We start from the raw sequence: 26,918 nt of genomic DNA on the forward strand, positions 1-26,918 counted from the left end.
GGAAATTTTCAGTCAACTGTACTGATGGGTGGCCATTCCTGTAGGATTTTAATTCAAACTTGTCAGGGTGCCTAGGGCTATGGACTGGTGTCTTGTTGTTTAAAAGCTAAAATAGCAACCTGCACCAGCATTTTGGTGAGTGTGTTGATGAGTCATGCATAAAAATGTCACGGTGTCTTTCAGAACTCATATGATGTAAAAGTCAAGCTTTCTCTGACATGTTTGTGTTTTTCTGCAGCCTCTCTACCAGCATGCTTTCCCTCTCTTCAGGCAGCAGCCCTGGCTCTCTTGCATCGAGCAGAGGATCTCTTGCCACCTCTAGCCAGGATTCTTCCACCTCAGCCAGTTTTACTGATCTCTACTGTGAGCAGTGGGAACAGTTGGACTCAGACTATCAGAACAAAGTCGACTTCTTACTCTTGGAGGGAGCCGCTGGATTTAGGCCTTCAGGCTATATCACCACTATTCATGAGAACGAGGTGGCAAAAACTCACAAAACAGATGCCACCAGTCGTATCCAGGCTCTGAGATCTTTGTCTGGGACCCCCAAATCAATGACATCCTTATCTCCAAGGTCATCTCTGTCATCTCCCTCTCCACCCTGCTCCCCACTAGTGATAGACCCTCTCTTAACTGGAGATGCCTTTTTGAGCCACATGGACTTTGAAGATACAGAAATAAATATAAGTCTTTCTGAACTCTCTCTAAACGCTGGAAGTGGCAGCTACAGATTGGAAGAGCCTAGGGCTGGGGACAAACATCTAGGCCAAGGTACAGTAACAGCTCAACCTATAAGTAACTTTAAAATCCTCTTTACAAAAATCTTTTTAGTTGGACAGCAAAGCAATAAGCTAAAATTCAGACATTGCAAACATTGCTCAACAGCCTTTAGTACAAGGACTTCTGGCAGCCTCCACCCAATAATGCATTTGTGACATCTAACTATATACTTTACCCCAGCTGGAGAAGGAGTTGGTGATTTAATTCATATCCAGGAATGAATTCCTTTCCTAACCACTTCAGTCCCTAACTAAGCTTAGCAGCATTTGATTTTTATTTATCCTAATGATTATTAACCAATTTAACAAATAAAACATCTTAACAATTTTTGTTTTTACAAATGTGAGAAATTAAAAGGAGGTAGGGTAGGAATTAGAGTTTGGCAGTGGGGCTACACAGGGCTCCCAGCACTGACAGCAATGCCACAGGGCCTTCCTTGCATGGCCAAGAGGCCCAAGTCGCCAGGATGCAAGGTGTGGGGGAGGCTGCAGTCCTGGCTCAGCAGTGCAGAGACCTCTGGTCAGGACTGCAAGGAGAAGGACGAGCCCCGGCCGTGGGGTGCTGCTGAACAGTTCCTGCTGGGGGGATGGCTCCCACTCAGCTGGCTGGCAAGTGAGTGAGTGGGGCTATGACAGCAGAACTGCAGAGCCAGTGATACCCAATCTCTGCAGGCACAAGATGTGAGGAAGACTGTAGATCAGATGGGATAGAGAAGAGCTCCCCCACCCCAGCCACAGGGGAGGCCACCCAGCTGCTGAATGGCTCCTGCTCAGGGATGGAGCCATTCAGCGGAAGGGTGGCCGCCCCTGTGGCCAGATGTCATCCTCATCCTCCTTGTAGTCCTGGCCAGGGGTTTCTGCTTTGCTCTGCCAAGACCACAGCCTTCCCCATACCATTCACCTGCAGGGATTGGATATCAAGAGGCCCCCTGGTTTGCAGGAGTAAATGAGTGGGACTGTGACAGTGGGGCTACAGAGGGGTCTCTGATCTCCTGCATGGTCAGTGGCACCTGATCCGTGCAGACACAAGGCAGGGAGTCTGCACTTGTGCCGATTGTTATGATCCATTTTTTTGTTGTTGTTGTTTCAGTGTGTCAGGTGAAATTGACATTTACTGACAAATAATATAATTTGAATGCTGCTAAGCCTGCCAAAAAGTGACTCTGTGTGTGTGCATATACACACCCCCCCACAAGCAGGGTGAAGCTAATTTTCAAACTTAAGTGCCTAAATTAGGGTGCCCAGTTCTCCATCAAAGTGCTTAATTTGGCACTTCAGAGCCCAAATACCTATTGTAAGTGCCTACTGCCTAAGCGTAGAATTGAGTGCCTTAAAGTGGACTCCCTAAAAGGACACAGTAAAAAAAGCTTACAGGCAGAAATCTGCAAGGTGGTTCTGGAGGTCAGTTACTCAACAATTGAAGAACCAAAAAAATCCCAGGAGGTGCACATTGGGCCTGACTTTGCTCCCAGGCAATTCAGTGGTTAGCCCTTCCATGGATGTCAGCAGAGCAGGGATGGCTATGTTATGTTTTGAGAACTAACTATTTCAAAGGTGAAGTCTCTTAGCAACAATAACTTGTTTGGATAATAAGCATGATAAAAATGAGACACTTAAGAATACTGGATTTTTGTTAAAAGGGTTCAATACAGGAACAAACACTTTCCTTTGTGAGGCTACTGGCCCGGTGCAAATAGATTAAAAGAATCAGATACCAATTAGTACAATATTGATCCACACAGGCAGACAGTAGCCCCTGTCAGATTCCAAAGGAGGTGGGGCCTATGTGAATGAAATGGTTTTATTTTCTACTTCAGTGGAGAAAAAAAAGTAGAAAGTCAACACTAGTGCTGTAGGGAACTACATAAGCTTGCAAAATGCAGCACTGGCAAATGGGTTTTAAACCCATCTAGCACTTTGTTCTATGGATATGTAAAAAACCAAAAAAAACAAAAAACTACATGAATGTAGGGGATCTAGTGAAATGTGATTACCATCTGATACCATATAATATCTGAACAGTTGTCATTTTAAGGCTTCATTTCATAATTAAAATTCCCTAAAGTGACATTACCCTCACCCTACATGATAGGTACTTTTTCATCTGAGTATGAAACAGTATTTATTCCTGTTAGAACTGGATGGTGATTTGTTTTAACCTTTTTAGCTCTTCACGATTGTCAAGGCTGTTAAATGAAAGCTAAGGTGTTAAGCAGATTAAGTGATTATTTCTGTTATTCAGTCAGCAGACAAAGTAATCCTCGTAAGTAGTTTATTTCAGGGCAATAAGGAGGAGAGATTTCACTCTCTAGGCATTACTCTCACAATTCAGCGTAACACTAAAACATTGTGGCTGAGTGTTATGGTCAGTACTTGGCCTCACTGGACAACACGTGCTCACGTTTTTGTAAGCAGAATTAAATTGTATATCCCTCGGGAATTTTTTTTTTTAACAAAGTCCTTGCTGCTTTGAAATATGCTTCCTTTTCTTAAATGTGTGATGGTTAGAGTCTAGTTATTTATCATTGAGAAGTATCAAACGTGTATGTAACAGTGTATATTGGGCCAAACTCTGATGTATATGCAGAGTAATTCCATTGAAGTCAAGGGTGAAACTGAACAGAATCTAGTCCATAGAGAATTATAAAAGAGCCCTGTACTCTGCCTTCATATGTTCGTATGACCCACAGTTGCTTTTCGGAAAGTAGCTGCAATTGCATGTGTGAGAGATTAAGAAAAATCCTACTAAGAACAGAAATCAAATCCATGTTAGTGGTGTGACCAAATTTAATGAACTCAGATTTATGATGACATTTCATTTATATCGTATGCAAATGCATGCAATGGAGCCTGTGCAGTCCTCCGTCAGGGCAGAGCGTGGGCCTGTAATAGGAAAAGATCTATCAGCCGTGGTTACAGCAAGGGACTCTGGCTGTGGCTACACTACAGAGTTTACAATGGCAAAAGGTGCAGCGCTGCTAGTGCAGATGCTGTAAGCTGCCTGGAGAGAGCTCTCCCGTCGACTTAATTATTTTGGCCCCTGTGAGCCGAAGTAGCTATGTCAGTGGGAGTAGCTCTCTCACCATCCTAGCGCTGTCCATGTTGGTGCTTAGGTCGATGTAACTTACATGGCTCAGAGATGTGGCTTATTCACACCCTTGAGCAATCTAACATATCCATGTAAGCTGTAGTGTGGACATAGCCTGACAGCCAGTTGTTTGGTTCAGTTCTTGACTCAGGAGGAGATTCGATAATTGGTATAAAACGGGGATTTAAAGCTTCTGCTCACTCTTTATCTCACTCTATTCCTTCTAGGAATGGCACATCTTATTGGCAGAATGCTGTCACTCCTATAATTTAGGTGTAAGACCCTGAATAGGATAGAAAATATTTTTTTTTCTGAGATTTAGCCCAGATATTATATCTAATTCCATATGGAATTTGGTCAGGACAGTAAGAGAGAGTAAGATATAGTGATTAGTTAATTTGATTATTATTAATTTGAATCAAGCCCTTAATGGTCTAAAAGGGTTATCTGACAAACACACAGTTGCACATAATTGGTAACTGCTGCCCTAATCTGTGTGGTTTTTGAGGGCTTCAAGTTCCATGTATTATCATGTACAAAGACTTGTAGAAGACACCAATATGTCTCTTTTGCAGAATCACTTCAATGCAGTGTAAGCACAAATTCTTGATGTCTTTCTCTTCATGCATTTGTAAGAGCCTCCCATGTGTTGATGTTTTCTTTTTCACATGTTTAAATTTCCTAGCTTGAACATAATGGTATTAGATGAAAAAATGTTTGCTACTCTATGTTATCAGATAAATACCATGGCTGTAATATTTTAGTTTTTAAACAGAACTCCTCAGTGAATTCAGTTGATGATATGAGGTGGCCCTTAAAAACACCCTCACAGCAGTAATTCTGTAGTTAGAGACCTGATCCTGCAGCTCATTACTAATGTGACTAAGGGGATCACAACCGGGATGTGGGAGGTTAGACTAGTGGTGGGGCAGGAGTCAGACCGAGTCAGGTACCCAGGAGGTCAGTGTCTGAGACAGGCAAGAGGGCAGACCAAGCGTCGGACACCAGGAGGCAGACCGGGTCAGGTTACCAGGAGATCGGGGTCAGATGCCAGGTTACAGGCAGCAATTGAATAGCAAAGTCAAGGACAAAGCAGGGTCAGAAACCAGAATCTAGGGTCTTTCACAAGCAGGATCTGGAGCAGAGATGGGCAGGCACTCTGTGTTGTTGCTCAGACAGCTCCCTTCATGGCTTCCTGGTTTAAATACTGGTACTAGCCAGTCAGTGACTGTTTGGAGCCGCCACCTACATCCTGCTGCGCAATACTTCCCGCCGAGCCCAGCTGCACAGGGTCCTCCCATGGACACCCAGCCTAAGCCCCCAGTGGTGATGCAGAGGTGCCAGCAGCCCAGAACCCTTATGGTCCCTAGATTCCAACCTTAGAGGTTCTTACAAAGGATTTGCAGGACGGGACCTAATTCTCTTAACTAAAAAAATACACTGAACATTTATCAGAACTTCTTAGACAAAGTTTTAAAAATTAAACAAAAAGTCCTCTGCTCACTAGTTGGGATGAGTGCTTCTTAGAATGTTCCACAGCTGCTGAAGAAGGGATTTTCCTTCTCAAATCTCTTTTGGTTTGATGATTGTGGAGCATGAGTAGGCTGGTATTCACAGGCAACCATCAGCCCCATTATGCTTACTCTGAATATAAAGCCTTTACTCTGGAAGTACCTCCAGTTGTGTGACAATAGGGTTGCCAACTTTCTAATGGCACAAAACCGAACACCCCTGCCCTGCCCTTTCCCTGAAACCCTGTCCTTCCCCTTCTCCCAGCCCCCGCAACTCGCTCCATCCCTCCTCCCTCCGTCGCTCTTTCTCCCCCACCCTCACTCACTTTCACTGGACTGGGGCAGGGGGTTGGGTTGTGGGAGAGCTCCGGCTGGGGATGAGGGGTTTGGGGTGCAGGAGAGGGCTCCAGTCTGGGGCAGGGGGTTGGGATGCAGGGGATGAGGGCTCCGGATAGGGGTGTGGGCTCTGGGGTGGGGCCATGGATGAGGGGTATGGGGTGCAAGAGGGGGCTCAGAGCTGGGGAAGGGGGTTGGGGTGGAGGAGGGGGTGCAGGGTCCCGGCGGCACTTACTGTGGCTCCCAAGAAGTGGCTGCCAGGTCCCTGCAGCCCCTAGGTGCATGGGTGGCCAGGGAGGCTCTGCATGCTGCCCTTGTGCCCACAGGCGCCGCCCCTGCAGCTCCCTTTGGTCGTGGTTACAGGCTAATGGGATCGGCAGAGCTGGCATGCTGGGTGGGGCAGCGCATGGAGTCTCCCTGGCTGCCCATGCACCTTAAGGGCCACAAGGACCTGGCGGCCGCTTCTGGGAGCCATGCAGAGCTAGGTCGGGCAGGGAGCCTGTCTTATCCCTGGGCCACTGCTGTACTACCAACTGGACTTTAACGGACCAGTCAGCGGTGCCAACCTGTGCCACTAGAATCCCTTTTCAACTGAAAGAAAAGGAGTACTTGTGGCATCTTATAGACTAACCAATTTATTTGAGCATAAGCTTTCATGAGCTACAGCTCACTTCATCGGATGCATAAAGTGGAAAGTACAGTGAGGAGATTTTATATACACACAGACCATGAAAAAAATATACATTGTAAGGAGAGTGATCACTTAAGATGAGCTATTACCAGCAGGAGAGTGGGGTGGGGGGAGAGAAAACCTTTTGAAGTGATAATCAAGGTGGGCCATTTCCAGCACATTTCCAGGAGTTAACAAGAACGTCTGAGGAACAGTGTGTGTGTGTGGGGGGGGGGGGAGGAATAAACATGGGGAAATAGTTTTACTTAATATAATGACTCAACCACTCCCAGTCTCTATTCAAGCCTAAGTTAATTGAATCCAATTTGCAAATTAATTCCAATTCAGCAGTCTCTCGTTGGAGTCTGTTTTCGAAGTTTTTTTATTGAAGGATAGTCACTTTGAGGTCAGAAATCGAGTGACCAGAGAGATTGAAGTGTTCTCAGACTGGTTTGTGAATGTTATAATTCTTGACATCTGATTTGTGTCCATTTATTCTTTTACGTAGAGACTGTCCAGTTTGCCCAATGTACATGGCAGAGGGGCATTGCTGGCACATGATGGCATATATCACATTGGTAGATGTGCAGGTGAACGAGCCTCTGATAGTGTGGCTGATGTGATTAGGCCCTATGATGGTGTCCCCTGAATAGATATGTGGGCACAGTTGGCAACAGGCTTTGTTGCAAGGATAGGTTCCTGGGTTAGTGGTTCTGTTGTGTGGTGTGTGGTTGCTGGTGAGTATTTGCTTCAGGTTGCGGGGCTGTCTGTAGGCAAGGACTGGCCTATCTCCCAAGATTTGTGAGAGTGATGGGTCGTCCTTCAGGATAGGTTGTAGATCCTTGATGATGCGCTGGAGAGGTTTTAGTTGGGGGCTGAAGGTGACGGCTAGTGGCGTTCTGTTATTTTCTTTGTTGGGCCTGTCCTGTAGTAGGTGACTTCTGGGTACTCTTCTGGCTCTGTCAATCTGTTTCTTCACTTCAGCAGGTGGGTATTGTAGTTGTAAGAACACTTGATAGAGATCTTGTAGGTGTTTGTCTCTGTCTGAGGGGTTGGAGCAAATGTGGCGTTCCAGTTGAAAACTGGACCCCTGGCAACTCTACCCACCTGCTGCTTTTAGAGCTTTTCTAGCCTATTCAGGACGCCTATGGTATGTTAGCTCTGATAGCTTCTGTTATGTCTATTTTCCATTGCACCTTGTCCCAAATATCTAAGCACTGTGGCTGTAGTATCTAAATACTTGGTTTTTTACTATTTGTTTATGGTAGCACCCTCATTGTACTAGGTGTTTCCCTGACAGAGCATGATCCTTGTCCTGAAGAATGTAAAGGTTTTTACTAGGGCTGTCAAGCGATTAAAAAAAATAATAGAAGTTAATCGCGCAATTAATCATGCTGTTAAACAATAAAAGAATACCATTTATTTAAATATTTTTGATGTTTTCTACATTTTCAAAAATATTTATTTCAGTTACAATACAGAATATAAAGTGTACGGTGCTCACTTTGTATTTATTTTTTATTACAAATATTTGCACTGTAAAAAGCAAAAGAAATGGTTTTTTTTCAGTTCACCTAATACAAGTACTGTAGTGCGATCTCTTTATCATGAAAAGAAAAGGAGTGCTTGTGGCACCTTAGAGACTAACAAATTTATTTGAGCATAAGCTTTCATGAGCTACAGCTCACTTCATCGGATGCATCCGATGAAGTGAGCTGTAGCTCATGAAAGCTTATGCTCAAATAAATTTGTTAGTCTCTAAGGTGCCACAAGTACTCCTTTTCTTTTTGCGAATACAGACTAACATGGCTGCTACTCTGAAATTTATCATGAAAGTTGAACTTACAAATATAGACTTATGTACAAAAAATAACTGCATTCAAAAATAAAACAGTGTAAAACTTTAGAGTCTACAAGTCCACTCAGTCCTACTTCAGTCAATTGCTCAGACAAATAAGTTTGGTTACAGTTTGCAGGAGATAATGCTACCCGCCTCTTGTTTACAATGTCACCTGAAAGTGAGAACAGGCGTTCACATGGCACTGTTGTAGCCGGCGTTGCAAGATGTTTCCGTGCCAGATGTGCTAAAGATTCTTATGTCCCTTCATGATTCAACCACCATTCCAGAGGACATGCGTCCATGCTGATGATGGGTTCTTCTTAATAACGATCCAAAGCAGAGCAGACCGATGCATGTTCATTTTCATCATCTGAGTCAGATGCCACCCGCAGAAGGTTGATTTTCTTTTTTGCTGGTTTGGGTTCTGTAGTTTCCGCATCTAAATGTTGCTCTTTTAAGACGTCTAAAAGCATGCGCCACACCTCGTCCCTCTCAGATTTTGGAAGGTACTTCAGATTCTTAATCCTTGGGTTGATTAAAAACCCAATAGCTGTAGCTATTTTTAGAAATCTCACATTGATACCTTCTTTGTGTTTTGTCAAATCTGCTGTGAAAGTGTTCTTAAAACGAACATGTGCTGAGTCATGATCCGAGACTGCTAGAACATGAAATGGCAGAATGCAGGTAAAACAGAGCAGCAGGCATACAATTCTCACCCAAGGAGTTCAGACACAAATTTAATTAACGCATTATTTTTTTAATGAGCATCATCAGCATGGAAGCATGTCCTCTGGAATGGTGGCCGGAGCATGAAGGGGCATACGAATGTTTTGCATATCTGGCACGTAAATACCTTGCTATGCCAGCTACAAAAGTGCCATGTGAACGCCTATTCTCACTTTCAGGTGACATTGTAAATAAGAAGCAGGCAACATTATCTCCTGTAAATGTAAACAAACTTGTTTCTCTTACCAATTGGCTGAACAAGAAGTAGGACTGAGTGGACATGTAGGCTCTAAAATTTTCCATTGTTTTGTTTTTGAGTGCAGTTATATAACAAAAAAAAATCTACATTTGTAAGTTACATTTTCACGATAAAGAGATTGTACTACAGTACTTGTATAAAGTGAATTGAAAAATACTATTTCTTTTATCATTTTTACAGTGCAAATATTTGTAATCAAAAATAATAATATAATCTGAGCACTGTAGACTTTTACTCCTGGGGGAATTCTGTGCAACTGCACATGCACAGAATTTATGTCCCCTGCATATTTCTTTGCTTCCCCGCAGAAAAATGACTTTCTGATGGAGAAGCAAAGGGAAGCCACAAGAGCGATCATACACCCCTCCCTAGCAGTATGTTTTGGGTGCCCAAGGCAGCCGGCAGAGAAATAAATCACTGTGGGGCAGGGCGTGGGACTGGGAAAGTCCAGTATGATGCCTCCTACCATGTGCTGGGCTCAGCTACTAGTCCTGACTGGGCTGGGCTGGGCTGCGCTGGGGACAACAGGACTTCCTCTTCCCCTGCATGGTATCCGGGACTGTGTCAGACCCACCCCCAAGATTTCTCCCCCGGATGTAGGAAGCTCTGCAAACTCCCTCCTCACCCCCCATCCCCCCCACTCCCTGCATCCATTGCTTCTCAGCTGCAGGGGGAGGGATCACTGTACGGGGAGCTGCTCCCCCATCCACCTAACTCCCATGCATCCAGACTCCCCCGCACCCAGACCCCCCCCACAAGCCCCACTCCCCCTGCACCTGGACCACCCCAACAGCCCACCCGGATCCTCACCCTACTGAGCCCCAACCACCTGCACCTGGATCTCCGACCCACTGAGCCCACCTCCCCCAGTATCTGGACCCCCCACTGATCTCCTCACACCCAGACCCACCCTGCTGAGCTCTAACCACCTTCACCTGGACTCCTCTGCAGAGTCCCATTACCATTGCACCCAGAATCCCCTAACAAGCCCCTGTGCATCCAGATCCCCCACTCAGCTGCCCGCTTCCAGATTGCCCCACACAGAATCCTCTCAACACACAACTGGATCCCCCCACACTAAGCTCCTCCACACTTGGATCCTGCCTTGCTGAGCCTGCCATCCACGCTTGGTGCACCTGGCATGGAGGGGCAGGGCCCTGGGGTGTTTTCAGGGCAGGCCTTGTCCTTGCACTGTGTCAGAGTTGGGTGCAGCCTCACGGCTCAGTCCATGTCCCAGGGCGTAGCTTCACAGTGATCTCCCACCTCTGTGCAGCCAGTGGCCTGTGCTCCCCAATGCCATGCTGGAGCCTCCACATTTATTTGACAAATAAAATTTGCAGAATTTTAAAATACTGTACACAAATTTTTGGATTTTGGTGCAGAATTTTAATTTTTTGGCGCAGAATGCCCTCAGGAGTAACACTTTGTATTCTGTGTTGTAATAGAAATCAATATATTTGAAAATGTGGAAAAACATCCAAAAATATTTAATAAATTTCAATTGGTATTCTATTGTTTAACAATGCGATTAATCACCATTACTTTTCTTAATCACCATTAATTTTTTTCCCGTTAATCGCGAGTTAACTGCGATTAATTGACAGCCCTAGTTTTTACCCTTATCTTCTGCGTAAGTCAGTGGTGGTTTGGAATGGTTTGTTTTCCTTCCCTATATTTCAACCCCATTTTTCTGGATTACCTTTTTTGACTTCCAGTTTAGAAGTTTTTCTCTGTTAGAAGCACAAAAGGAAAGATTCCTTGTGGGCACCAGGAGGAGGCATGGAGCTCTTGTAATAATGGCTGAGTCTGGCTTGTCTCCATTCAGGGAAATGTGAACTGGCAACACGGGGGTGTATTGCCTGCCACCTGCATGAACTTGACACCCAGAATGTGTAAGTGGGAGAAAGCAAAAACAAAATAAAATTTTAATAGAACTAAGCAGTCTCCCTTAATCTCAGAGAAGGATGGGTATGTTGAGTTGGTGGTGGGGTGGGGAACAGGAAGAAGGCTGGAAAGGAATAGTAATTGAATTAGTAAAGGAAAGGATGCTATCTGTCCATTGTAGCAGTATCCTGAAGAGTGATTCTGAATAGAAGGACTTCATTTTTCTGGGCCACAAATTACTCAGCTGAAGTGATCAAAAACCAGATGCTTTCTGGTTGAAGTGTTTAAATGGCATTGGTAATTGAAAAGGGACAAAGAGCTCTAGTGTGTGAGGACTAACTTGCCTAGGAAAAGAATGAATATATATATGTATATGTGTATATATATATGTGAAAAATATGACTTCTAGCTTTGTATTTTGTGGGGCAGTGTGTAAGTCTCAACTGACTGGCTATAAAACAAGCTACCAGGGAAGTTTAACGTTCATATTAAAGGCTGGGGAGTAAAGGCTATGCCACGGTAATAAGGAAAGAAACAGAGATTAATCATGCCACCCCTTATATCTGAGCCATGAATATAAAGCTTACTTTGATACCTACAGTAGTCCCATGGATTTCAATGGGAATACAGCAGGAATAAGTCCGCTAAGACAGCACAAGAAAAAATAAATTGGTTTGTGAATGTCATTTTTAGCCCTGTATTCATCATCTGCCTTATTTAATGACTGATCTACTACACCATGAATGGTTGCTAGCCTGTTTTTGCATTCTAAGGAGAAAGCTTAGATTACTTCTCTCACTGACAGTACTGTACAGGGATGCAAGGGAAAATATTCCCCAGCAGCATCTTATAAAAATAACTTTGATACTAGTTCACACTGTCTCCTCTGAGCTGAATCTTTGCAAAATTAATCAGCAATTATAGGAGTTGCCTGTAGTGCCATCTGCAGTTAACTGTAAAATAGTTTCTTTTATAAGCCCCTGCTTTCATCTGTAGTATTCACCTTTTGGACTGAAATTTTCAAGATTTGTCCCTATCTGACAGTGACTTTTTTGTGTGTGTGCAAAAGTTTGAACAAAAATCTTTCAACAGTTTGAGTTAGAGGAGCATGAGGAAATAGATTTGTTTTATGATCTATTCTACAATAGGGAAAAGTCAAACCACAAACTACACTCTTTAAACAGGACTACAGCCAAAATGGCTAGTGTCGAACATAGATATAATCCTTAATGGAGTACGTGCTTTGCTAGGTTTGAGGAATTGGGGGCTGTTAAAAAAACACACTGTTTTTACATCTGACTTTTTGCATGGTGGTCCTGGAATCCCCAGTGTGACATCTTTGCACTGTCACCCTGCCAAGGCTGCTGCTCTCAAGGTAACACTGGTACAATGGGCACGCAGAAGATTTTCTGAAACCTAAACAGCAAAACCTTTCCCCTTCTCTTCCAAAAATAGCCCTGAGTACAGTTTGGATAGCTAAAGTTAAGAGAGAGATCTAAATTTGATATACAGCTATAGCAGATAAAATTCATATCCTACCACTTACCTCAACCATTCTTTCTAGGTTCTATATTTTTTGCTATAGGTTTTGGTGGCTCGAATTGAGGCACCCTTCAGGCTATCTGGAAAGGCTAATCCTGCTGCTGTCTATGCAGTGTCTGCTGTGAGCTCATACACCCATGGATGGAAATAAAGATACTGCTCTTCCTTCTGCTGTCTTAGGTTAAAGAGAAGCTTTTCAGTCACCATGGCTGTCAGTCTGGCCCTGTCCACCAGGACTAATTTCACACCAGCTAAAGAGTAGTTCCGTTCAGAGTCAGAAGCCTATTATCACTTGACACATGAGTGAAAGAAAAACACCTGCCTTGAAAGCTACAGTTGCTGATGCACCCAGCTTTTTCATTAACACCTTTGTTTTTCCTCCCTTCATTTTATCACAGGTGTAAATTCAGCTGGAGGGGCCACGCTGAAGGTGGCGTGTGTATCAGCTGCGGTGTCAGATGAATCTGTTGCTGGAGACAGCGGGGTGTATGAGGCAGCTGTACAAAGGTATACTCCAGATTTGTTTAGTAAGAAGCTCATGATTTAGATATCAAGCCAACATTACCAGACGTGATTGTAATCCTTTTTGCAATTTGGTTAAGATATAGACTCTTGGATTTTACCCAATATCTGTAGACATGAGAGGTAGGGCAGGCAGCATTGCCTGTTAAGGTTGCCTGATACTTTCCATCATATAAACAACTAAAAAGAGGGCCATAATTTTGCCAAACATAACTGTTTGGGCTGAAATATTTCATACCAGGTGTCTGCCTCAGGCTGAATTTCTCTGGAAAACTTCAGCCAAAAAGGTTCAGCCACTTCAGAGAATGAGGCCACGTGGCATTTCCAATATAGCTTTCACTCCTTGAGTTTGTGTTGCCTCCTGTCTCACATTTTTGCTGGCAGCAGAGGGGAGGCATGTAACTCACTGTAAATATGTTTCTCTGATATGCACACTATAATAAGAGAAAGCAAAACCCCTTAAAAGACCCATATGCCCAGTTCCCTCCAAAATTTGTGCGGAGAGAAGAAAAGGCTGTGCCTCCTAAATTAACTGTGTTATTGAAATTCCACAGGCCCTTAATTGTCCTTGATTTCTTTCAGACTCTGTGTGTCAGAAATGATAATGTTTGACAGTGATCATACAGAAGCAGCTGGGACTGCCAAAGTGCAAATTGCTATGAAGTAAGCTGGGTGGCTTCTGTTGTTTTTGAGACTCTGATCTTAATAGTTCTTGATATATCTTGTTCTCATAAGACTTGCATGCTCTCTACAGCCTTCTCTTTCCAATATCTTTTTTTTATGTTATTGGACTAATCTTGCTTAATGTACACTATAAAGTGTGATTATCACCTTATTATCTGGACACTCTGGGCCTGGTTTTGCTCTCACTCACATCAGTGGAAATCTATTGGTGTTACATTCACCAGGGTAAATCAGCAATGAGAGAATTGGGACCTTCTGTTTGTGGCCTCAGTAGACTAGATGCATCATGGAAAAAACAGGATTTGGTCTCTGGAAATCATCTTGCTGGGTTTCTCCATCCCCTACTGACCAACTAATAGAATGGCTATTAGTAACCCTAATCATAAATGGTAGGCTAAATTGGCTGTCCCATCTGAATGATAAGAGCAGCAAAAGGGGTTGGCAACATGATGGGCCAGATATAGAGGGCCCTACTCAAATGACTGGGGGACCACACCAGAAACAGCTCTGAAAAAATAACTAGCACAAAACCACTTGATTTTATTTTGTTACTGATGTTATGGATTGTTTACTCCTAACTTCTTCAGCATAAAAATGCCTGAGCCACTGGGCATTCTTAAATGTAATTAATTTTTCTTTTAGTATGCTATTTTTACCTAAATATGATTCTATATATTAAAATCTTATTTGGAATTCAGCTATTTACCTGAATAACAGGTAAAAATACTCTAATGCCTTGGTTCAAATTTATAGTACACCTTATCTGAATGACTTAAACCACTATATGTCCACTGGTTGTTATACAAAAATGTTATACATAACTAGAATGTGATTGATTGAATTATACATAACAAGCTATCGGAAAATAATTTTTAGACTCCCTTGGTGTAGTTCTCTTGTCAGATTTCAAATATCTTAGTGCAGCAAATGTCAAGCCAGCAAATCTGAAGGTGTCTTGAAAACAGAACAGTCTTTCATTGTGTCTAAGGCAGTTTTGTTGTTGCTAATGTGTCTTCTCACATTTTTTCCAATTAATTCAGATATGATGACAAAAATAAACAATTTGCAATATTAGTCATGAAGCTGAATAACGTTCCTGCTCTAATGTTACAGCAAGATCAGAAAGTGTAAGTAGATTAAATAAACATAGTAGAAATGGTTGTAATATACTTCATCCGGGATCTCACACATCTTAGTTTATTTTTTCATTTTATATAATGCATGTAGCCCTGTAAGCACATCCCATTTTTTATCCCACATTTACCATCAGTTGTGAGCTCATACATCCACATATGGAAATGAAGATGAACTTCCTGCAATAATCTTTAGATTCATTTATTTCCTTTGCTAGGAAAAACTTATATGGAATTAACATTTAACAGGCAAGATTGTCAGCTGTGGCTCATTGCTCAGTGCAGCTGAGCAGAGGGTGTGCAGAGTTCAGATACATAGACTTTCATGGTTTGCCAGTCCCATTCAAACGAAAAATTAAGCATTAACTCAGTAGATCACATTCACTGCTGCCAACAAAATAAATGGAAGATGTTACTTTCACATCAAAAGTGCTATGAATGTCATGTATGTTTAGCCAGCAGCTATTTGGCAGTATTTCCAGCCCTTGCAGTCCCACATTTTTGGTGAAGATTTTTTTTCCCATTTGCAACTAATGTTTTGAGTATCGTAAGTACAGCATTACAAAAATCCAACACTTTAGAAGTTCTCTCCAGGGCATTTAAGCTTCCTAGTTTTGTCCATCTTAATTCCCTCTCTTAATGTTTTTTTTTCCTCATCTAAATGTCAGTGACTAGTCTGTGACTTTAAGAAGACTCTAGATCCTGTTTTTAGGTACATAACTCCACTTATCCTAAAATTATAATACATTTCATATTTGTTTTTAAAAATTTATGTTCCCTAAAAAGTACTCACTGTTATAGTTGAGATTAGTATTGCAAAGAGGAAAGTCTGACTATGATAGATGCTTTCACAATGAATTGGGTAAATAATAGTGTTTTGTGATTTATGGTAATCTCATAACAGATGCTTACAGCAAGTTAATATGGCACTAATTAAAATATTTTTCAATAGGAACATTCGTGTGGCTGTTCTTCCTTGCTCTGAAAGCACAAGTTGTTTGTTCCGCACAAGACCCATGGAAGCTTCAGACAGTCTTGTATACAATGAAATATTCTGGGTTTCAATCTCTTACCCTGCTTTACACCAGAAGACTTTAAGAGTTGATGTTTGCACTGTGGATAAGTCTCACCTCGAGGAGTGCCTGGTTAGCATTCATTTCTGTGTGAATCTTTTCTTCCATCTCTTCTGCTTAATTTGACAAATACCTAGTGTTCTCAAAACTTAGATTTGGCCAGTTATGCAAGCTTCCCTTACTGTCCTTAGCTGTAGGACCCATCCCTGTAGAGATGGACTTTCACTATATCGGAGAATCCCAGTTATGCCAATATGTACAGTGGCTTAAGGTCTGCATTAGAAACCCAATTCCTCAAACCACTTGACTCCTCTTCCCTTGTGACTTAAGGGTGTGAATCACAATTTGCACCCACCCTTTAGGGAAATGTTCTGTAGAATGTAATAGAGAATGATCTCCTTTGTAGAGGATTTTTTTTAAAAAATCTGTAGAATTCTATAATGGAGGCAGTTTTATTACATTTTTAAGGATTTTTACAAAATCCTTTTAGAAATGTGATCATTCTCTCAAATTCTGTAGAAGAGTGTAAATCGTAAAGAACCCTATAATTTCCATAGAACTCTGTTGGTATGAGTTCAGTTATCCTTTTTAATGGTCAGTATTCCCTTAGTAAGGGAGTTGATTTTAATGAAACTGCTTCTGGAGTAAGATACTTTACTTAATATGAGTAAAACTTATAGACCTGGGGCCTAAGTAATAACAAAGCAACAAAAAGTTAATTCTGTTTGTACGTTTCTGGAGTCTTTCATGTCTCCCTTAGTAGATGCTATTGTCTACATACATTTTGGTTGGGAATCCCACCACACTTTTATGGTGTTCCTGCTTTGCCACCTTCACCTGCGAACCACACTTTGGCTTAAGAAACAGCCCCTGTATTCCAAACTGATTTCCCATCTGGTAGCCCACATGCTTATGTGCCTCGGTAAACTCCAGATTGGGCTGAATTTAATTGCAGGAAATCTGTGCAATATAAAATAAACTGTACTTAGCTAATGAATAGTGTCTGCTCAAGCACAGGCCATATAAATTGTAACAGAATTGCAATATATTGTGCATATGCCATGATGTAGTAAAAGAAAACAAAATGAAGGTTCACAGTGGATCTAGGCTGAGTGGACACAAAAACAAGGGGAACCTTTTTAAATGATCAATCGCAAGCACCTATATCCGAAAGAGCAATTTGATGAGCCCTTAAATTAGAAAAGAATCCATCTCTTTTTAATTGTTGTCTTTTATTCTTGCTAATTGAAAGTGATTGCAAGTTACCATGGCCACAACATAATTATTCATCATTCTTGACACTTATTTGCACGCAGCTGCTGAAGTGAATCTTTCTTGTGTACTGACCCTTGGAAGCCACCAACAATATGGTTCAATTTAATATCATCCAACCATCACCAAGATGATGTCTGAAATAGCGAGAGTGAAGATTAGTGGTGGTGGTGGTTTTTCTCAGGGACAACTAAACCTTCAGCTCTCAAAGTCTTGGTTTTTGCTGCTACATATTTCTGCTGACATTTTATTGCTGCAGTCACTTCTTTCTGAGATGGCACTCACAACTCTTTTTTTTCTTGGTTCCAACAGGGTGGGGCACAAATTAGCCTTGCTGAAATATGTAGATCTGGAGAGAAGTCAACACGCTGGTACAACCTTCTTAGTTATAAATATCTTCAGAAGCAAAGCAGAAAACACAAACAAGGGGATATTTGTTCTGCAGTATCCTGTGCTGAAAAAACAGTAAGGACAAATGCTAAAAGGAAGCTTGCATAAACCTCCTCTATAATATATTACATTGCTGAGAAGAAATCAGGAGTTGTGTGATTCCATGGCATTCTTATATGTAAATAATTTCATTATGATACTAAATGGGTCAATAAAACTAAAAGTTTGATTTAGGATGTAACTTTTTACCTGACTGATGGACCTTTTCCTATTTTTTTCTCAGGTTTATTGTGAGTATGGAACACTCACTCTGATAGCTGATGGGGTTTAGGAATGAATTCTGTCTTTAAATAAAGCCCTTTCCTCTATACAGGACTCTGTATCTGCACTGCTGGAACAGACTGCTGTTGAACTGGAAGCAGTAGAGAAGAAGCTGGAAGAAAGCAGAAGCACTTTAACTAGTGGAGAGAATTGGTAGGTGGCATCCTATTCGCTTATCATAGTATAAGAGTCTGTGGATTCTATGGGTTTGACACAGTGTTTCAGGTAAGGATGTCAATGAGTCAAAGTTTAATGTGATAATATGCAGACAAAGGTGCAATCGTGTAATATTGAAATGTGTCTAGTAGCTGATCAAAGTTCTTGAACTTTGCAAAAGATCATTTCTGGCATCTTTTTCTACATCAATAGAAACATGCTGTAGCCACTGAAACAGAAGAGCATGTGCCTGAGAATTGAGAGTAGAGCTAGTAAAAGTTAAAATTGGAAGAGATAAAATATATTAATCTGTGGCACATAGTGCTTGATGGACCTGTGAAATACCATAGCTTCAGTTCACAGGGATTTGCATGAACTCTTTAATTGGCTGTGGATTACATGGTCAGTCCCACATTTCACTGAGTGTTAGGTTCAAACCAACCACAAAATTCAAAGCAAAACTTAGCACGAACTTACCAAAATGCATAATTGAGCTCAGGTTTCCCAAAAGATTCTCAAGAACATGTTGTTTAACATAATTCTAGGTTTCAAACTGAGAGTACCTCAGTTTGGGGGAATCCCCGAGTCAGCCTCCTAAACCCACCATAAAGTTGGACCAGCAGCACTAAGTCAAACCCAAATGGACCAGACCCAGTATACAGCTTGTGGCAGAAACTGAAGCAAATGTATTAAACCATAGTCATCTCCTTACCATAGAATGAAAGATGAGAAAATTCCCTTTAACTGTTTCACTGCTGGTTCTTCCACTCCAACCAACGTGCTTTTGTTATTCCCTTGTTCCATGGGACGTCATGAAATATCTGGTACAACTGGCAGCTCTAGAGGTTTTTTTGATCAGAGTACTTAGGACACCAACCAGCATCAAGGATGCTATGGGGGTATTGTTCCAGGTGGGTCCAGCCCAGTAACAGAAGCAGTTTATATGACAGGCAAGATGAGGAGGCTGCCGAGCAAGAAGAGCAGGATGGGAACAGTGACAATGAAGCAGAAGAGGAGGAAGAATTCTATGATGGAAAAACACTCTGGGAGGCGGAAGAGAATCCAGAATCCCAAGTGCATGCTGAGTCAGTAGCAGTAAAGGTAAAGCCCAGAGTAAATGTTGTCGCTTCCAAAAGGCTGATATTTAGTAAGATGAGTTAAGCACTACATTGTTCATTATTATTATCGTCCCTAATTGCTGGTCTTGATGCAATTCCTTCTGTTTTTTGGGGTTTTTTTGGAAAATTACATGGAGTGTTTTTCTGTTTCTTATAGCATCACAGCAAGCCGCAGTTCAGGGGAAATAACAGGCTTGGTGGAGTAATTATCATACTGTGGGATGAAGGTTGTGGGGAAGGTGTTTCACTTGAATTTGGGAATGTTTCCTTTTATTTTGTTTTTGTTCTAATCACTGTAGCCCAAACAACTTATCACAGACCTATCAAGTGAAAAGCAGACTTACTAACGCTAATGTGTTCATCTGCAAGAGTGCATGTGCATATATATTGTGGCCATTCAGCCCTGCATTTACCAAAAACCTCCCACGTGTGCATAAGCAAATCATGTCATTCAGATGCTTCCCTGTTCAGTTACCTGATTTACTCATGCAAATACAGGAGGCTTTTGTTGCAACAGGGGTGTACATTTGCATCAAATTCATTTTGAGGGGAAAGCCCATGAATTTGCATTTTTGGAGGAAAATTTGCTGCCACAGCTTTGAACATATAGCCCTCTAATGTTTTGTTTTGGACTACATACTTGTCATAGTCTGAATTGCTCGTCTCTTTCTACTGCTGCTTTGAAGTTTTACGATTTAAAAAGAGCTAAAAACAATTCTGAGTGGAACATCTTCATATTTCTTGATCTCATCCTTTTCCCTTTGTCTTATTCACTTGTGATAAGTTTTTTTTGTGGGCCCTGTGTTAATCATAGAATCGTAGGACTGGAAGGGACCTGGAGAGGTCATCTAGACGAGTCCCCTGCACTCCTGGCAGGACTAAGTACTATCTGCTGCAAAGCTGACCAGGCCAATGTTGAATTAAGGAGAACTACAGCAATCACATGAAGTTTAAGATAGCTCTTACATTACAGTCAAACCTCAATTTTAAATAACACTACATTTATGAAATACCAGTTAATCCAAAATACCATGTCCCCTGGTCTTGGAAGCATTCTTCACCTAAGCACTGTCAGACAATATGATTAGCACATGGGATCTCCTAATGTAATCCTGAATGATAGTACTATCTAATCACCACCTATTTACCTAATCAAGGGCCTGTTTTAATGCTCAGATTGCCTTGTCTCTGCCAGTTGCAGGTGTGCAATAACAAAAAAGTGGTCTTTAATGGATAATCTAAATTTAAAGGCTCGATTTTTAATCTGCTACATTGGTGTAAATCTGAAAAGTTAGTGGAGTCACTCAGGATTTACACAGGTCATTTGCAACTGAGTCCATAGGAAATGATACAGTTGTTGAAATTACTCACAAGTTTGGAGAGGGCTGTACTACAGTGTATTACATAAGGAGAGCCAAGAAAGAGACACAACTTTGTCTGCTCTAGATTGTAGTTTAATTCATGAAAAGTTGCTCTTTTGCATGTGAAAGTAGAAGTGGGATTTCAGGCTGAAACACAAAAGCAATTGTCATTGATAGTATGTTGGGGGGAGGCAGTTACAGGGATAAATAACAAAATGGTAAATATCATTATGCCACTGTATGAATCCATGATATATCCACATCTTTAATACTTCATTTAATTCTGGTCACCCCATCTCAAAAAATATATATTAGAAATGGAAAAGGTACATAAGAACATAACATAAAATGATTAAGGATGTGGACATCCTTAAGAGCTTCCATAAGAGGAAAGACTAAAGAGACTGGGACTGTTCAGCTTGGAAAAGAGATGACTAAGGGGGGATGTGATAGAGGTCTATAACATCATGAATGGTGTGGAGAAAGTGAATAAGGAACTGTTATTTACTCCTTCACATAACACAAGAATCAGGGGTCCCCCAATGAAATTAATAGACAGCAGGTTTACAACAAACAAAAGGAAGTATTTCCCAACACAACATACAGTCAATCTGTGAAACTCATTGCCAGTGGTTGTTATGAAGGCCAAAACTGTAACTGGGTTAAAAAAAGAATTAGATAAATTCATGGAGGATAAGTCCATCAGTGGCTGTTAGTCAAGATGGTCATGGATGCAACTCTATGCTCTGGGTGTCCCTAAGCTTTGATTGCTAGATGCTGGGGCTGAACGACAAGGAATGGATCACTCGATGATTGACCTGTTCTGTTTATTCTCTTTAAATCGTCTGGCACTGCCACTGCTGGAAGACAGGATACTGGGTTAGATGGACTATTGGTCTGACCCAGTATAGCCATTCTTATGTTTATTAAAGTGTGTTTCTTTCAGGTGGATAAAGAGACAAACACAGAGAGCCTTGCACAATCTTCTACTGTAGTTCGTCCAAAAGAGAAAAAAACATCTAACCCCCCACAAACTCAATTTGTCAGAAGTAGCACCATAATCCGCTCCAAAACATTTTCGCCAGGACCACAGAGTCAGTACATCTGTCGGGTAAGGAATCCACGTCCCCAGACTTCGTTGTAAATGTTTTTCCTGAGTGACTGCACAGTATCTTTAGTTCATCTGATAATACACTGCACTGATGGGAGAGTATACAGCATCCTCAGTGACCTTGAACTTCAATGGGAGTTGAGGGTACAGCACCCCTTCTTGACATTGTACATCAGAAGACCACAGAGCATTTCACACCTGTTAAGTAAACCTCACAATGGGAAGTGATAGTGGAATCACTACACACTCCTGAAAGGCAGCTATTTTAGCAGTTGTATCACAGCAGCACAATACAGTGGCTTAGGGCAGGAAGTGTAGAGAGAATGAATATAATTAAAATGCTAGCATGAATTTAGGTAGGATTAAGATAATTACCCAAATTGGAACTTAGCTGTGATAGCGGTTTTAGCACCTGCAAAGGTTCTTTAATAAACTAAGTGGTCAGAACCTCACTTTGCCATCTTTGTAGGAGATGTCACTTCAGTAGCATGATACCCCTGACACCATGCTAGAACGTTAGTGACTGACATTACAGAAAGCACAGTTGTCTTGTCAACACCAAGTTAATTAGCCACCGATCTGTAACAGTCTGGGGTAGGCAGCTTCCAGAGGGCAAGAGCAACACACCTCTGGACAGGTATGGCCTCATATCCTGGCAGTGAAGGACCAGAACGCAGCTCCAGAAATGTGGCATTCCTTATACAGAAGTTCTGGACCCACTGCTGGTCATCCCATGTCTGTGTGATGTAGTCCCACTGCTCTGTGCTTATGGTCCTGGTCTAGAACTGTCACTCAGCATAGGGAGATTCCTCTGCCATTAGAAACTGGATCAGCTATCTTCAGTCCTCCATCTCTGTGGACCGCTTGCACATCTTGCTTAAAGCACACTGCTGTATTTTTGTGGCACTAAGCTCCTGCCAAGTGCCTGCCACCACATCTCAGCCCTGGTTCTTCCTCGTCTTGCCAAAATAAGTTGCATTAGTGCCAACATTTGGTACAGAGTCATTGCTCTGACATGGACCATGACTTGCCACTGGTTGGAATGAAGGCTCCAGACAGAAATCTGAGACATGTCAAACTAGAACTGGGTCAATTTGGGTGAGTTAAAATAAATAACAATTACTAATTAAAGTGTAGCACATATGTCAGCCAAGAATCTCAATGTCTTACTAAAGGTAGGCAATTAATTTTACAAGTGAGGAATATGAGGCATAGACAGATTAAGTAACTTGCCTTAGATCACAGAGTGAGGAATGACAGTTCAGAATAGCACCTTGTCTAATCCTTAGGCCCCTTTTGTAACCAGAGGCAGCCTTGCTGCATTTAATGCTGCTTAAAGGTGGATATTAGGGTTATCATCAGACAGAGATGCTGTAAGTGTCTGACTAGTGTTTATCTCCTCTAAAATCAAAGGTCGTGACAGAAAGCAGAAAGCAGACAACGACTAACTTCAATTAGCAGCACTGAGGGAGTGTGAAAGACTCCACGGTGCTGTGTGTGACACTAATTGAACGATCTGTGTACTGACTGAGGATGTCAGTGCCACCTCTTTGATTAAATGTTTATTCATAATTAATTAGTTCCAGGATTGAGGATCAGGATAGACTACAAATAACTCCTTTAGTTTCAACCAGTGTAGAATACAAGTAAATGCTGTCAGGAAACTGCTTTTGTGACGTACGTGCTGGTCTAACTGAGGATTGAGGTGTTCTAGTAGAACATCAAGGGCTGCCTAACTCTGAGTGCAGCAAAACAGTCCTTGGAAAAACCTGCGTATCCAGTTCAGACAAAATCAGGCTCACAGGTGAACTGTTTTGCCTTTGCTTTAGCTGTGAGCTTAATTCTCTTCACGACAGTCTAGATCTTTGAATTGTATCTTCTCTTTGGCCTCTGAGCATTGAGCCATACAATAAATAACACTGAACAGGACATTTAGGCATACCAAGGAATATTCATGTCTCAGGGCACTGGAAGGTACATGGTTTCAGTATCCAAAGGATGCCTAGACCTTACTCCAGATGCATATCCTGGAGTACAGTAAATTAATGCTCATATCAAATGGAATATTTAACATCACAGTTGTGCATAATAGGTACAACCTTGTGATGCCAACCTGCACCTTTTCAGTGGTAGCATCATATCCTGGAGCTCCCTAGCATGCAGGAGGCACATGCCTGCTCCTCCAGCCCTTGGATTTCTGCATGTGCTCTCCTGAATGCCTGGCCCAAAGGTACACAAGGAGAGAATTGTCCATACACTTGGATTATGATTGTGTCCAGCACTATGGAAGTAGCACAAAGAAAAGAGGTTTCTTGCTCTGCATTGCCAGGAACAATCTGACCCCAAATATATAAAATGCTGCAAAAAAAACCTGAAAAAAGTCAAGGTATTCACATGCCACACTAAGTTAGCTTCATATATAGAAATAGTTTGTTTGAAAAGGAAAAAAAAAATATTTAATCCTTCTCCAATGTTATGCTCTTCTTATTCATAGAAGTTACGGATGGAAATGACTTAATCCCCAGCCAATGCAACATTGTTCATTACATCTTATTTTTTTAGTCTCTTGTCTGACCTAGTTATTGCTGTTGAGCAGGGGAAAGGGACTGTGTTGTGACCTGTGTTGTGTTCTAACGAAAAGTGATAGTATCTTCCAACCTCTTCTCAAACAGCACCATTGAAATACAGAGGGGAGGAGGCCAGGAAAGGACAGTGGCCATGGAAAAACAGCCAGATTTGGGCACCGGGTGGGTTTCATTGCACTGTTACATGTGACTGTCTCAGATAATTCTCAGTCCATGGCTTTCTATAAATGTCGGCAGCTCTGTGGGCTCAGTCGTAATAGCCTTCCACTGCATGCTTGTTTTATAACAATTACTTCTGTCTCTTTTTCAGCTAAATCGCAGTGATAGTGACAGTTCAACACTGTCTAAGAAACCACCCTTCGTTCGGAATGCTATGGAGAGGCGAAGTGTCAGAATGAAGCGGGTAAAAACTTCATCTACAAATTTTTCCCCTTAGCTGGCATTTAAGAAAACAAGCGTGTTCTTAAAGCATTGGTTTGTGAGTTACCAATAGGTAATTCAGGTTAATTTCAGATATAAACCGCCTGTCTTCATGTGCTCATAGCGTTAAAAAAAATTCTCCATTTTGGCAGAAATATTCTTACTAGTCTGTCAAAAGGTGACATATGTCTGCTCCCTTGAGTTACTAGAACTCCCACTTTGAAAAATTATTTCTCACAATTTTCCTTCCAAACAGAACTCAAATAGCTAAATTTTTAAATGTGGCATGTAAATTATGCTCTCATTGGCTCATGTTCATGCCAAAGGAATTGGTGGGATAACTAATTTGTAAGCATTTGAAAATCACTTTTTCAGATGCACATTGAAACTTAACAGTGCTTAATGAAGCTCCACAGCCATTAATGACATCATTGTGCACGTTCTTCTATGATGTGAATGGGGTGGAATTGGGCTGCTGTCCTTAGGCGACCACTGAAACATTTTGCATGAGGCAGACTGTAACTGTCTGATAGAAATACTCACCTTTTCACTCCTTGACACTAATGTGCCTGATATTGGGGGCAGGAGAAAATCCACTGGTGTGAAACCAGTGCTAATATGTTGTTTTGCATCATTCTGCAATATTCTGATAATTGAGGTGTAAGTATTAAAGTAAAATTATATTCTGAGTAACGGTGTAAGGAAGACACTCCTCATTTCAGCCCATTGTCAGCTAAGTACAGAAGCCCATGGCTTACTTTGGATATCACTAGTGTTGATGGAAGCTGCAGCATGGGCAAGCTTACTTATAAGACTTTGCTAGACTGTGAAACTGCAAATTCGGGTGAGCAGTCACTTTGCAAAAGCAGTGTTACCAGAGATGTTACCTTTCATCTCCAGAACATTGTGCATTTGAGAAGGAAGTGGTCATCGCACATATTCGGACCAAATGGGAACAGTTTGACACTTTTTTTATTCTAATCATAAATCCCTTCTGTTCCAGCCTTCAGTTAAGTCCTTTGGTGCAGAGCGTGTAATCCGAACTTCACTAGACCTGGAGTTAGACCTGCAGGCTTCAAGGACCTGGCACAATCAGTTAGTGCAAGAGATCTCTGTACTGAAAGAACTGAAAGAACAGTTAGAACAAGCTCAAGGTCAAGGTGAAAAAGAGCTGCCACAATGGGTAAAGGATGATGAGAGATTCCGGCTTTGGCTGCGACATGTCGAAAAACGGGTAAGTAATTCTGACTGGGTTTTTGTTAATATGTTTAGTCAAACACATTTTCCCAATCCTCTAGAGACCAGAATGTTCAAATCTTTAGTACTGCTACATTCCAAATCTTCCCCCTTTTAAATAAACCTATTTTTTGGAGCTTTGTATTGAAGCTTCTGTTTTATTAACTTTACATACTGACAAATAATTAGAATTGTAGCCCTTGCAAATGCAGGAGTCATTTCCTACAATTTGAATTCTACTGTCACGTTTCATTGGATGCAAGGCCAGGCGCAGGAGGAGTCTGTGACGGGTTCCTCCTGGGGGTGCCACCTGGAACTGGGGTACCACTGAGGCCTCTGACTCACCAGCCTGGGCTCTCTCTCACACTGTGTTGTTGTGACAAGCTGCAGACCCACTCCTGGTCCTACACTTCCACCAGCATTCACACAAGTAGGGACACACCCAGCTGCAGTTACATACCGGGCTGACCAGCCACTGCACAAACCAACAATAGAGACACTACAGCCAAAATAACCACCAGCTTCCCAGTCTAGGTCCCCAGAGCTGTACCGTCCTGCCCTGGTCAAAACCCTGACCAGTATGAATTTATTATCCAGTTCACCTCCCCCTCAGTGTGGAGAGGAAATGCAACAGCCTTTGCCCCTTGAGCTAAGATTTCCAAGAACTTCATTCAGACTCACTGGTTTTAGATAAAGCAAAAACAAGTTTATTAACTACAAAAGATTTTAAGTGCTAGCAAACAGATCAAAGCAGATTACCTAGTAAATAAACAAAAACTCAAACTAAGCTTAACATAGTAGAAGGATAGGATTTGAATTAACAATCTCTCACCCTCACTGATGATACAAGCAGGCTTGCAGATACTTAAGGAACAAGCTCCACTTGCTTTGCAGCTAGGGA

At 41.8% G+C, this 26,918-nt stretch overlaps 1 protein-coding gene across 1 annotated transcript in view; it reads left to right on the plus strand.

Moving 5' to 3' along the window:
- WWC1 (WW and C2 domain containing 1) overlaps positions 1–26,918 on the plus strand; it is a 139,906-nt gene that overhangs the window by 103,862 nt on the left and 9,126 nt on the right. Inside the window, exons 11-21 of the mRNA XM_077825047.1 lie at positions 239–771; positions 13,034–13,142; positions 13,740–13,820; positions 14,882–14,968; positions 15,927–16,119; positions 17,632–17,784; positions 18,083–18,183; positions 19,137–19,287; positions 21,612–21,776; positions 24,672–24,764; positions 25,785–26,015. Coding sequence (XP_077681173.1) covers positions 239–771; positions 13,034–13,142; positions 13,740–13,820; positions 14,882–14,968; positions 15,927–16,119; positions 17,632–17,784; positions 18,083–18,183; positions 19,137–19,287; positions 21,612–21,776; positions 24,672–24,764; positions 25,785–26,015 — 1,897 coding nt within the window. The remainder of the gene's footprint in view (positions 1–238; positions 772–13,033; positions 13,143–13,739; positions 13,821–14,881; positions 14,969–15,926; positions 16,120–17,631; positions 17,785–18,082; positions 18,184–19,136; positions 19,288–21,611; positions 21,777–24,671; positions 24,765–25,784; positions 26,016–26,918) is intronic.

Source organism: Eretmochelys imbricata, chromosome 8 (genome assembly GCF_965152235.1).
Source record: "Eretmochelys imbricata isolate rEreImb1 chromosome 8, rEreImb1.hap1, whole genome shotgun sequence".
NCBI lineage: Eukaryota > Metazoa > Chordata > Testudines > Cheloniidae > Eretmochelys > Eretmochelys imbricata.